This window comes from Somniosus microcephalus, chromosome 4, assembly GCF_052327205.1.
Source record: "Somniosus microcephalus isolate GS21.2 chromosome 4, FLI_Smic_1.0, whole genome shotgun sequence".
In the NCBI taxonomy this organism is placed as follows: Eukaryota; Metazoa; Chordata; class Chondrichthyes; order Squaliformes; family Somniosidae; genus Somniosus; species Somniosus microcephalus.
In genome coordinates, this window is record NC_140990.1 from 253,539,790 (window position 1) to 253,552,944 (window position 13,155).

At 46.6% G+C, this 13,155-nt stretch overlaps 1 protein-coding gene across 8 annotated transcripts in view; it reads left to right on the forward strand.

The window, feature by feature from the left end:
* myo3b (myosin IIIB) overlaps positions 1-13,155 on the forward strand; it is an 884,551-nt gene that overhangs the window by 114,003 nt on the left and 757,393 nt on the right. For all 8 annotated transcript variants that reach the window (XM_085986241.1, XM_085986242.1, XM_085986237.1 and 5 more), the window contains exon 2: positions 5,204-5,387. In XM_085986241.1, the coding sequence (XP_085842367.1) occupies positions 5,241-5,387 (147 nt within the window). In that variant the 5' untranslated portion in view covers positions 5,204-5,240. The remainder of the gene's footprint in view (positions 1-5,203; positions 5,388-13,155) is intronic.

A 13,155-nucleotide genomic window follows, 5' to 3' on the forward strand; every position in this document is an offset into this window, starting at 1 on the left:
CATAGCTGATTACCTGACCATGGTAAAGGATAACAAACTGAGAAGAACCTTGACAAGGTACAGACTTAGCGAACATAGCCTAGCGATCGAAAAAGGCAGACACAGGCAGACCAGGCTGCCAAGAGAAGACAGGATATGCTCTCACTACAGTCAGGGAGTAGTTGAGACAGAGATGCACTTCCTCACAGCCTGTGGAAAATATCAGGGCATCAGAGAGAATTTCTACCAAAAATTCTCACAAATATGCCCTGAATTCAGAAATCTGACTGACAACCAAAAACTCCCATTCCTACTGGGGGAGGAGAGAAGCTGTGTAACACTGGCGGCACACTATGTTACAGCTTGCCATGAACAGAGGGACAACCAGTAAACTAAGACAAGAGTATATATAAACAAGACGAATGTATATTTATAAACTCAGGGATATACCTGCTTATACACTGTATGAATGGAACCGCGTTTATGTGTTCAACCATAAATGTATTTTGATGCTTTGGCAACATAAGATGTACCTTATCATGCCAATAAAGCGATTTGTATTGTATTGTGTGGGGAGTGGGGGGTGGGGGTGTGGGGAGTGGGGGCTGGGGGTGTGTGGGGGGTAGGGGGGTGGGGGTGTGTGGGGGGTGGGTGTGTGTGGGGAGTGGGGGCTGGGGGTGTGTGGGGAGTGGGGGGTGGGGGTGTGTGGGGGGTGGGGGTGTGTGGGGGGTGGGGGGTTGGGGAGTGGGGGGGGTGGGGGTGTGGGGAGTGGGGGTGGGGGTGTGTGGGGGGTGGGGTTGTGGGGGGTGGGGGTGTGTGGGGAGTGGGGGCTGGGGGTGTGGGGGTGCGTGGGGAGTGGGGGGTGGGGGTGAGTGGGGAGTGGGGGGTGGGGGTGAGTGGGGGGTGGGGGTGTGGGGGGTGGGGGTGTGGTGGGTGTGTGGGGAGTGGGGGGTGGGTGTGTGTGGGGGGTGGGGGTGTATGGGGAGGTGTGGGGGGGTTAGTGTGGCGAGTGGGTGGTGTCGGGCGGAGGAGTGGGGAGGTGTGGGGGTGAGTGGGGGAGTGTGGGGGGGGAGTGGGGCGGTTTGGGGAGTGCGGGTGTATGTGGGGAGTAAGGGGGTGAGTGGGGAGGTGTGGGGGTTGTGGAGGTGTGGGGTAGTGGGAGGAGTGGGGGTCGGGGGGAGTGGGGTAGTGGGAGGAGTGGGGGTATGGGGAGGTGGCGGTGTCGGGGGGTGGAGGCGTGGGGGGAGAGGGGGTGTGGGGAGGTGTGGAGGGAGTGGTGTGGGGAGGTGTGGCGTGAGTGGAGGTGGGAGGTGTGGGGGGACTGGGGAGGCGTGGGGGGAGTGGGGAGGCGTTGGGTGAGTGGGGGAAGGGGGTGTGGAGTAGTGGGGGGCGGGGAGTGAGGGGTTTGGGGAGTGGGGGTGTTTTGGGAGTGAGAGGGAGTTGGTGGGGGTGTGGGGGGATAGTGGGGGGTGTGGAGGGAGTGTGGGGAATGGGGGTGTGTGGTGGGGGTGTGGGGGGATAGTGGGGTGTGTGGAGGGAGTGTGAGGAATGGGGTGTGTGGGGGGGTGGGGGGAGTGGGGAGGTGTGGGGAGCGGGTGGTGTGTGGGGGCGGGAGTGGGAGTGAGTGGGGGGGTGTTTGGAGGGGCTGTGGGGAATGGGAGGGGTGGTGTGTGGGGAATGGGAGGTGGGGGTGTGTGGGGAATGGGAGGTGGGGGTGTGTGGGGAATGGGAGGTGGGGGTGTGTGGGGAATGGGAGGTGGGGGTGTGTGGGGAATGGGAGGTGGGGGTGTGTGGGGAATGGGAGGTGGGGGTGTGTGGGGAATGGGAGGTGGGGGTGTGTGGGGAATGGGAGGTGGGGGTGTGTGGGGAATGGGAGGTGGGGGTGTGTGGGGAATGGGAGGTGGCGGTGTGTGGGGAATGGGAGGTGGGGGTGTGTGGGGAATGGGAGGTGGGGGATGGGAGGTGGGTGAGTGGAGGTGGGCGAGTGGAGGTGGGGGTGTGGGCGAGTGGAGGCGGGGGTGGGGAGGTGTGGGGGGTGGGGGGGGGTGTGGTGGTATGGGGGAGGTGTGGGGGGTGTCGGGCGGAGGAGTGGGGAGGTGTGGGGGACTGTTGGGGAGTGTGGGGGTGTATGGGGGGAGTGGGGAGTAAGGGTGTGGGGGGAGTGGGGAGGTTGGGGCTGGGGGGGTTGGGAGAGTGGTGAGTGGGGGGGAGTGGGGTGGGGAGTGGGAGTGTGTGTGTGGGGAGTGGGGGTTCTCTTTTACAAGGAACACAAATCTAGACATGCTACTGACTAATTTACCATGTCTGTCACCCAGGTGTATGAAGACATTCCCTTTGAACATTCCAGCAGGTGCAGGCTCTGCAGCACTCTCTTCATTTCTCGCTTAAACATTGCAGGAAATGTGATATAGGAGAGTGAAATGGTAGAAACAGGAGTAGACCATTCAGCCCCTCGAGCTTGTTCCTCCATTCAATCAGATTATGGCTGATCTGTTCTTTTACCCGTCTTTGATCCATATCCCTCGAGACCCTTACTGTACTGTATAAAATTCTATTGATCTCAGTCTTGAAAATTTCAATTGACCCAGCATCCATAGTCTTTTTGGGGAGAGAGTTCCATATTTCCGCTACCCTTTGTGTGAATAAGCGCTTCCTGATTTCACTCCTGAATGGCCTGGCTCTAATATTAAGATTGTGTCCCTTTGTTCTGGATTCCCCCACCGGAGGAAATAGTTTCTCTGTTATCTACCCTATCAAATCCCTTTTATTATTTTAAACATATTGATTAGATCACCACGTAATCTTCTAAACTCAAGGGAGTACAAGCCAAGTTTATGCAATCTGTCCTCATAATTAATGCTTTAAGCTCCAGTATCATTCTGGTGAACCTGTGCTGTACTTCCTCCAGGCCCAATATATCCGTCCTAAGGTGCGGTGCCCAAAACTGAACACTACTCCAGATAGGGTCTGACCAAGACTCTGTACAGCTGAAGCATATCTTCCTCTTTTGTATTCCATCCCGCTTGAGATAAGGGCCAACATTCCATTAGCCTTTTTGGTTCATTGTTATACCTATCCACTAGCTTTTAGTGATTTGTGTATATGGACACCCAGGTCTCTTTGCTCCTTCACAGATCCTAGTCTCTCGCAATTAAGAAAATATTCCAATTTGTTTTTCTTGGATCCAAAGTGATGACCTTGCACTTTCCCATATCTGTCTGCCTTCCTCTCCTCTCTCCCCCGCCGCCCCCAATCCCCCTTCCTTCTTGTCTACCTGTTGTACTTTTGGTCATTTCAACTGCTGCACCTAGCTCCAATTATCCTTCCTCTCAGACAGGAGCAGAACTCCTGTTTCAAACCTGCCCTACATATGCAGAGGCGTCGCACTCTCAAAGGAAAATACAGTTAGGTGCTGGTGGAATCACGTGAGTGGGTACAAGTCATACCGTGCCATGTCTCTGACAATCACAGGAGAGTCCAACCCTACAACACTATGCCGTCTTCTCAAACTACTCCAAAAATTGATATTGTTATCCACAGTATACTGCAGCATAAGAACTGATTAAACAATAGGATTGCTACAAATATTGGAACTTAGCAGTGTCACAAAATGCAATTTGTATTGCTTCAAGATGAATTGTAATGCATTTAAACACTCATTTTTATTGCACATTGTATATTTTTGCAAGTATTGATTTAAGTTTGTAAAATAAAAAAAGCTTGTTTGAATTTAACTTATAGTTGTGCTGGTAGAAGCAGTTTAAATGGCTATCTAAATAAAGTTAATACATCCACTCCCTCATAATTGGACAAATTGGTGTAGTTCATTAGTGATAAATGTTTACGCTGTGTAAACCCAGATTAGGAAGTGTGTTGTGGTGATAAAATGCTAAATGTAACCTCCCCACCAAAAATGCCATATTCTGCCAACGGTATTCAAGTGCAAGTTTTTGTCTTATTCTCTTTTTTTGAAGGCAGTGAGTTACGTGGAGATGGTAATGTTCTTTCACTAACTCACTCAACTGGCTATTTGTCATAACTGAGACAGAACAGTGAATATTATAAGCTTTTTAAGGAGATGGGAAAGTGGTCTCATAATCATGCCTGAAGCTATCCTCCCTTAATGTGCACACGTGCATACTTCTATCAGGGTCACTGAATCGTAATCAGGTGCAGGAATTCTGACCATTCCCACAGGCCTTCAAGCTCTGAGGTAATTAATCTACGAAACGCATGAAAAACGATAGGTAAAGACCAACTGGTCCATCGAGCCTGTCCTTTACTGGCATGGTGTAAGTTATGCACAGCATCACCCCATTTGCCCCCCTTCCTCTCCTCCAACTCACAGCTATGCAGTACGATAGCAAAATACTGCAGATGTTGGAAATCCGAAATAACAACAGAAAATGCTGGAAAAACTCAGCAGGTCAGGCAACATCCGTGGAGAGAAATTTGAGTTGACGTTTCGGGTCGAACCCTTCTTCAAAACTGGAAAGAAAAGAAAATAGATTGAAGGCAGGGCTGTGATCGGACAAAAGAAGTGAAAGAAAAAAAAGTAAAAGAGACAATAAAAGGTATTAGAAGCTAGACGAGATGGTAATAGGCTGAGATTAGGGGTAAAGTGTACTGGCAGGGCAAGAGATAGCTACTAGGTGTGAGAGAGAAACAAAAGGAAAGGGAGGGGGGGAGAAAAGGAGTGGAAAAATTACAAGAAAAAATGTAATGGGGCCAAGGTTATGATCTGAAATTGATCTGAAATCCTGGGAGAGGCAAAAACACGGAGAAAAAGCCTCAGGCTAATTTAGGAAAACAACAGTAGAAAATTCCTCTCCTACCCCGAAAGGCGATCAAACAAGTTTCAGGAGATTAGTGTGGCTGGATGACACATCCCCCATTGATACACCTTCCTTTTATATGCAATTATTATTATGTTGCCACTCTCATGAACATGCCCAGCTTCCTTTTGAGTGCTGCTACAATGTTATGTAGACTGTGTGATATTTATGATGTTGGCTTTCATAGATTAAATTTTGAGAATTGTTATTTTGGTAGTGAGTTATAGAAAACTGCACCATCTTTAAAAGTTAATCATGTTAGGAAGTTTATTTTGTTTTCAAAGGTAAGCTGTATCTCAGCCCTATCTACAGGAAAAAAACACAAAAGTCACAGCAGCTTTAAGTCTTATAATATCTGAGATATTAATGATTTTTTTTTTATTTTGCAGGAAGTTGTTTTATGGTGGTTTCTTGTACAATACCAACATGATTGAGCTTGAGAGATTGGCAGATCCCACAGATATCTGGGAAATAATAGAGACAATTGGAAAAGGAACCTATGGAAAAGTCTACAAAGTTTCTAATAAGAAAGATGGTAGCCAAGCTGCAGTCAAAGTACTGGACCCTATCAGTGTTAGTACTTGGAATTTTTATGTAGTTTTGTTCATAACTTGAATATCCTTTCTGCTATTGCAAGATACTCCTTTTGAATTGTATCTTGTAAACAATGTGTGCTCTTTAACTGAAATTATGTCACTTTTCCCTGTTATACACACACTTTTGTCAGTGCTATTGCTACACGTGAATTTCTCTGCACAAGTACACATGTAGCACCATGAATGAATGTAGCTCACAGAGCCAGGTATTGAGCTACCAATCCAAATAAAAGTTCTGAATAGACTAGCTTGTGTAAACCTATTTTTCACAGTGCAAGTAGGAATAGAATTTCCACAAGATATTGTTTCATGCAGTATAATTGTGGATGGCAGAACACATATGCAGTTACACACAATGGAGAGAATAGAAGGGAAAATGGGGAGCAGCTCCAAGTCTTGGCCTATTTCCATGGACCCAAATCACCATTGCAACTTATTTCACAAGCTGTTGAGCCCATTTCAGTGATTTAAGCTTACTTGCCCCTTCACCCAAAATCAGGGTGTGACATTCCAGCTGCAGTCCTTTGCCAATTTAACTCAATGGTAGATGAACAAAAGTTTTGCCTTTTGTGGAGTAAGAAGGGTAATGCTTGATTTTATTTTTATTTTCCTTTCTCAAAGTCAGATCCTGTGTTGTCATGTGCTAGCCTAGATTTTCTCTCTCTCTCTTAAGTTCAATTCAGAATGGCTAGAAACACATGCAGAAGGCATGTTCCAGAAGGCATTTGATAAAGCCCCACATAAGAGACTGTTAACTAAGTTAGAAGCCCATGGAATTGAGGGCAAATTACTGACCTGGTTAGGAAATTGGCTGAGTGGTAGGAGACAGAGAGTAGGGATAATGGGCAGGTACTCTAACTGGCAGGATGTGTCTAGTGGTGTCCCGCAAGTATCTGTGTTGGGGCCTCAATTATTCACAGTATTTACTAACGACTTAGATGATGGCATAGAAAGCCACATTTCCAAATTTGCTGATGACACAAAGATAGGCGGCATTGTAGGCAGTGTGGATGAAAGCATAAAATTACAATGGGATATTGATAGATTAAGTGAATGGGCAAAACTGTGGCAAATCGATTTCAATGTAGGCAAATGTGAGGTCATCCACTTTAGACCTAAAAGGGATAGAACAGGGTACTTTCTAAATGGCGAAAAGCTAAAAAAACAGTGGAGGTCCAAAGAGGCTTGGGGGTCCAGGTACATAAATCATTAAAATGTCATAAACAGGCACAGAAAATATTTTTAAAAAGACAAATGGGATGCTGACCTTTATATCTAGAGGACTAGAATACAAGGGGGTAGAAGTTATGCTGCAGTGATACAAAACCCTGGTTAGACCTCACCTGGAGTACTGTGAGCAGTTCTAGGCACCACACCTCAGGAAGGATATACAGGAAACTCTTTTTTTTATCCGGCACCGACGGGACCGGCGTGGTGCCGGTTGATCAAAAAGTCCGGATTACAGAGAGGTATACTTACTAAGGTACGAGAGCCCCGTACATGGCCACAGGTGCTGGAGCCCCAGTTACATGGCACTTGTGCATGAGTCCTGGTTATACGGTCACAGATCCAGGTGTCCCTGTTGCACGGCCACAGGTGCAGGAACCCCGGTTACACGGCCACTAATATATAATAAAATAAAACTTACCTGAACCTACTCCTGAATTTTGCCGGTTAAGAGAGAGTTTCCTGTATTTGCCTTGGAGGGAGTGCAGTGTAGGTTTACCAGAATGATACCTGGACTCCAAGGGTTAAATTACGAGGAGAGATTACACAAACTAGGGTTGTATTTCCTAGAATTTAGAAGGTTAAGGGGTGATCTGATCGAAGTTTTCAAGACATTACGGGGAACAGATAGGGTAGATAGAGAGAAACTATTTCTGCTGGTTGGGGATTCTAGAACTAGTGGGCATATTCTAAAAATTTCAGGAGTGAAATTAGGAAACACTTCTACACACAAAGGGTGGTAGAAGTTTGAAACTCTCTTCCGCAAACAGCAATTCATGCTAGATCAATTGTTAATTTTAAATCTGAGATTGATAGATTTTTGTTAACCAAAGGCATTAAGGGATATGGGCCAAAGGCAGGTAACATAGAAACATAGAAGATAGGAGCAGGAGTAGACCATTCGGCCCTTCGAGCCTGCTCCGCCATTCAATGAGATCATGGCTGATCATCCAAATTCAGTACCCTGTCCCTGCCTTCTCCCCATATCCCTTGATCCCTTTAGCCTTAAGAAATATATCCAACTCTTTTTTGAATATATTTAATGAACTGGCCTCCACCGCCCTCTGTGGCAGAGAATTCCACAGGTTCACCACTCTCTGGGTGAAGAAATTCCTCCTCATTTCAGTCCTAAATGGCTTACCCCTTATCCTTAGACTATGACCCCTGGTTCTGGACTCCCCGGCCATCAGAAACATCCTTCCTGCATCTAGTCTGTCCAGGCCTGACAGAATTTTATAGGTTTCGATGAGATCCCCTCTCAATCTTCTAAACTCCAGTGAGTATAAGCCCAATCGACACAATCTCTCCTCATACGTCATTCCTGCCATCCCAGGTATCAGCCTGGTGAATCTTCGCTGCACTCCTTCCATGGCAAGAACGTCCTTCCTCAGGTAAGGTGACCAAAACTGCACACAATACTCAAGGTGCGGTCTCACCAAGGCCCTGTACAACTGCAGCAAGACATCCTTGTTCCTGTACTCGAACCCTCTTGCTACGAAGGACAACATACCATTTGCCTTCTTAACCGCCTGCTGCACCTGCATGCTTACCTTCAGCGACTGGTGCACAAGAACACCCAGCACGGTGGCATAGTGGTTAGCACTGTTGCCTCACAGCGCCAGGGACCCGGGTTCGAATCCGGCCTCGGGTGACTGTCTGTGTGGAGTTTGCACATTCTCCCCGTGTTTGCGTGGGTTTTCTCCGGGTGCTCCGGTTTCCTCCCACAGTCCAAAGATGTGCAGGTTAGGTTGATTGGCTATGATAAATTGACCCTTAGTGTTAGGGGGATTAAATACGTTGGTTTACAGGGATAGGGTGGGATATGTGTTGGTGTAGGGGTTGCGGGGATCGGGTGGGATATGTGTCGGTGCAGGCTCGATGGGCCGAAATGGCCTCTATCTGCACTGTGGGGTTTCTGTGATTCTGTGATTCTTTGCACTTCCCCTTCTCCCAATCTATTGCCATTCAAATAATAATCTGCCTTCCTGTTTTTGCCACCAAAGTGGATAACCTCACATTTATCCACATTATAGTGCATTTGCCATGTTTCTGCCCAATCTGTCCAAATCGTACTGGAGTTTCACGACATCCTCCTCACAGCTTACCCTCCCACCCAGCTTTGTGGCGTCTGCAAATTTGGAGATATTACATCCAATTCCCTCGTCCAGATCATTAATATATATTGTGAACAGCTGGGGTCCTAGGACCGATCCTTGCGGTACCCCACTAGTCACTGCCTGCCACTCGGAAAACGACCCGTTTATTCCAACTCTTTGCTTTCTGTCCGCCAACCAGTTCTCTATCCAAGTCAATACCTTGCCCCCAATCCCATGTGCCTTAATTTTGCACGCTAATCTCTTATGTGGGACCTTATCGAAAGCCTTCTGAAAGTCCAAATACACCACATCCACTGGTTCTCCCTTGTCTATTTTACCAGTTACATCCTCAAAAAATTCCAGTAGATTAGTCGAGCATGATTTACCTTTTGTAAATCCATGTTGACTTTGTCCGATCCAGTCACTGCTTTCCAAGTGCTCTGCTATTACATCTTTTATAATAGATTCTAGCATTTTCCCCACTACCGATGTCAGGCTTACCGGTCTATAATTCCCCGCTTTTTCTCTACCACCTTTTTTGAATAGTGGGGTAACATTAGCTACCCTCCAATCCATGGGTACTGTTCCAGAGTCTATCGAGTTCTGGAAGATGACCAGCAATGCATCTACTATTTCTAGGGCCACTTCCTTAAGTACCCTGGGATGTAGATTATCAGGCCCTGGGGATTTATCGGCCTTCAGTCCCATCAATTTCCTAAACACCATTTCCCTACAAATACTGATTTCTTTCAGTTCCACCCTTTCATCAGGTCCTATGTTCCCCGGCATCTCTGGGAGGTTATTTGTGTCCTCCCTTGTGAAGACAGAACCAAAGTATGAATTTAGTTGGTCTGCCATTTCTTTGTTTCCATTATAAATTCCCCTGATTCTGACTGCAAGGGACCTACGCTTGACTTCACCAATCTTTTTCTCTTCACATATCTATAAAAGCTTTTACAGTAGGTTTTTATGTTCCCTGCAAGCTTACTCTCATATTCTATTTTCCCTTTCTTAATTAATCCCTTTGTCCTCCTTTGTTGAATCCTAAACTGCTCCCAATCCTCAGGATTATTGCTTTTTCTGGCCAATTTATATGTCGTCTCCTTGGATCTTATGCTGTCCCTAATTTCCCTTGTTAGCCACGGTTGAGTCACCTTTTTTGTTTTATTTTTATGCCAAACTGGGATGAACAAATTCTGTAGCTCATCCATTTGGTCTTTGAATATTTGCCATTGCCTATCCACCGTCAACCCTTTGAGTGCCATTCCCCAATCAATCCTACCCAACTCGCTCCTCAGACCATCGTAGTTTCCTTTATTTAAATTGAGGACCCTAGTCTCTGAGTCAACTACTTCATTCTCCATCTTAATGAAGAATTCGATCATATTATGACCGCTCAGACCCAAGGGGCCTCGTACAACAAGATTGCTAATTAATCCTTTCTCGTTACATAATACCCAGTCTAAGATGGCCTGATCTCTGGTTGGTTCCTCGACATATTGGTCCAGGAAACCATCCCATAAACACTCCAGGAATTCCTCCTCCACAGTATTGTTACTAATTTGGTTGGCCCAATCTATATGTAGATTAAAGTCACCCATGATGACTGCTGTGCCCTTATTGCACGCTTCTTTAATTTCCCTTTTAATGCCATCCCCAACCTCCGCCTTACTGTTGGGAGGTCTATATACCACTCCCACTAATTTTTTTTCCCCTTAGTATTTCTCAATTCTACCCATACAGATTCCACATCATCAGAGCTAATATCCTTCATTACAATTGTATTAATCCCTTCTTTAACCAGTAATGCTACCCCACCTCCCTTTCCTTTTTGCCTATCTTTCCTGAATATCGAATACCCCTGGATGTTGAGTTCCCAGTCTTGGCCATCCTTGAGCCACGTTTCCGTAATCCCAACCAAATCATATTCGTTTACCTCTATTTGCGCAGCCAATTCGTCTACCTTATTACAAATGCTCCTCGCATTAAGACACAAAGCCTTCAGGCTTGTTTTTTTAACGCTCTTAGACCTATTAGAATTATTATTTACTGTGGCCACGTTTGATTTAAACCGTTGATTTCTCTGACTGCCACTTTTGTTTTTCTCCTTCCTATCTTTTGCTTTTATCCCTGTTTCCCTTTCCTCTGTCTCCCTGCTCAGGTTCCCAATCCCCTGCCATTTTAGTTTAAACCCCCCCGAACAGTGCTAGCAAACCTCCCCGCAAGGATATTTGTCCCGCTCTGGTTCAGGTGCAACCCGTCCGACTTGTACAAGTCCCACCTTCCCCAGAAGCAGGCCCAGTGATCCAGGAAACTAAAGCCCTCCCTCCTGCACCAACTCTTTAGCCACGCATTCATCTGCTCTATCCTCCTATTCCTATACTCAGTAGCACGTGGCACCGGGAGTAATCCAGAGATTACAACCTTTGAGGTCCTGCGCTTTAATCTGCTACCTAGCTCCCTAAATTCTTGCTGCAGGACCTCATCCCTCTTCCTACCCATGTCATTGGTCCCAATGTGAACCACGACCTCTGACTGTTCACCCTCCCCCTTCAGAATGCCCTGCAGCCGTTCAGTGACATCCTTGACCCTGGCACCAGGGAGGCAACAAACCATCCTGGAGTCATGTCTACGGCCACAGAAACGCCTATCTGTACCCCTTACGATAGAATCCCCTACCACTATTGCTCTCCCACTCTTTTTCCTCCCTTCCTGAGCAGCAGAAGCACCCCTGGTGCCGGGAAGTTGGCTGCTGCTGCCTTCCTCTGGTAAGTCATCCCCCTGAACAGTATCCAAATCGGTATACCTGTTTGAGAGGGGGACGGCCACAGGGGTCCCCTGCACTACCTGCCTGCCTCTACTGCTCTGCCTGATGGTCACCCATTTCCCTTTTGCCTGTGCAGCCCTTACCTGCGGTGTGACCACCTCATCAAACGTGTTATCCACGACCCTCTCAGCATCGTGAATGCTCCAAAGCCCATCCATCCGGTATATGGAGTAAGGTCACAGATCAGCCATGTTCTCATTGAATGGCGGAACAGGCTCGAGGGGCTCAATGGCCTACTCCTGTTCCTATATTCCAGAGCTGACCAGAAGTATTGCTTGCTGATTGCACACAATTAGTAATGTTGATTGGCTTACTTATTTATAGCTCCACATGTATCTTTGGTCTTGTGCAGCAAGCTAGCCTAAGGAAGGGAGGAGCTGAAAAATTACAATTTAGGTGAAATTAAAAGACACTTAGCAGCAATGGGAGGGGATGGGGTGGACAGTTGATGCTAGAGACTTTGCGAAGGCTTCAAAAAAGCATTTCAATCCATTGACAGCCTTTGCCAAGACTGAAGAGGGAGAGACAAAATAAGTAACAGGCAAAAATGAAGTGAAGGTACAAACAATGTAGGGGTACATCAGGCATAATGGAGCAGCCCGGCACCCTATTTGATGGCTGTTTAAGTGGAGGTTATGCTGCTTTGGTTTGTTGCAAGGAAGGTGGCCATGTTTTTCACTCCAGGTCATTCTTCCCCGATGATTCTATGAGGTTAGCATTGCAGCATGCCTGGAAGGAGACTAGTAACTGGCTGTATCATCCATTGTTGCTTGCTAGCTGCAGTTGTCCTTGCAGAAGAGAGCACAGCTCTGCATCTGGCTTTCTGCTGACCCAGAGCTTGTGAAGTAAATTCTGACACAATTATTGCTAGGTAGACACGCTAATATATGGTTGATGGCACTTTGGTGGATGCTGCCAATCTAACTTAGTAGCTGTTGACCACCTAATTTCAACTAGTATAATTTAAAGCATGACATATTATGGGGTGCTTCTGAAGAACCACCCAGATTAAGGTGAGGTAAGTCTTCACATATTATAATCATGCCATCAGGACTACTGCTATGGCCTTCCTTGAGAATTGGAATCTCTGACAAAGTATGTACATCAGTGTCTATGGATGCAGGTGTGAGAGTACTGCTGGGTTGGCACAGAACATCTCCATTGCAACCTGACTCTGCTGATATTCCTCTTCCTCCGAAAAACACAAGTGCAGAGAGTTCCTTATGCGGAAACCTGTTGTGTAACTATTGTTGTAGTTGGCAGAAAATGGCTGCATCACAATAATTGCCACAATGAGGATAAATTTCTGCAAGGTCTCTCCTGCTCGTCCATCATAACTTCAGTGAAACAGCTGCAGAAGCCCTGGAAAAGTGGCATAAATTATCTTTACACCATTTGGGTTTTCTGCAGCTCTTTTGCTGAAGTAATGGCAGATGAGAGGGAAAACCCCTGCAGAAATTCACCCCAAATGTCTCTGATCACATAAATCAAAGTTGTAAACGCTCACTGCAATCTTCAGGTAGGCTCCTAAATCCACTTTAGCATAGCTCTGGCCCTAGCAACCTTAGACATCAATTTTCAATGTACAGGAATGT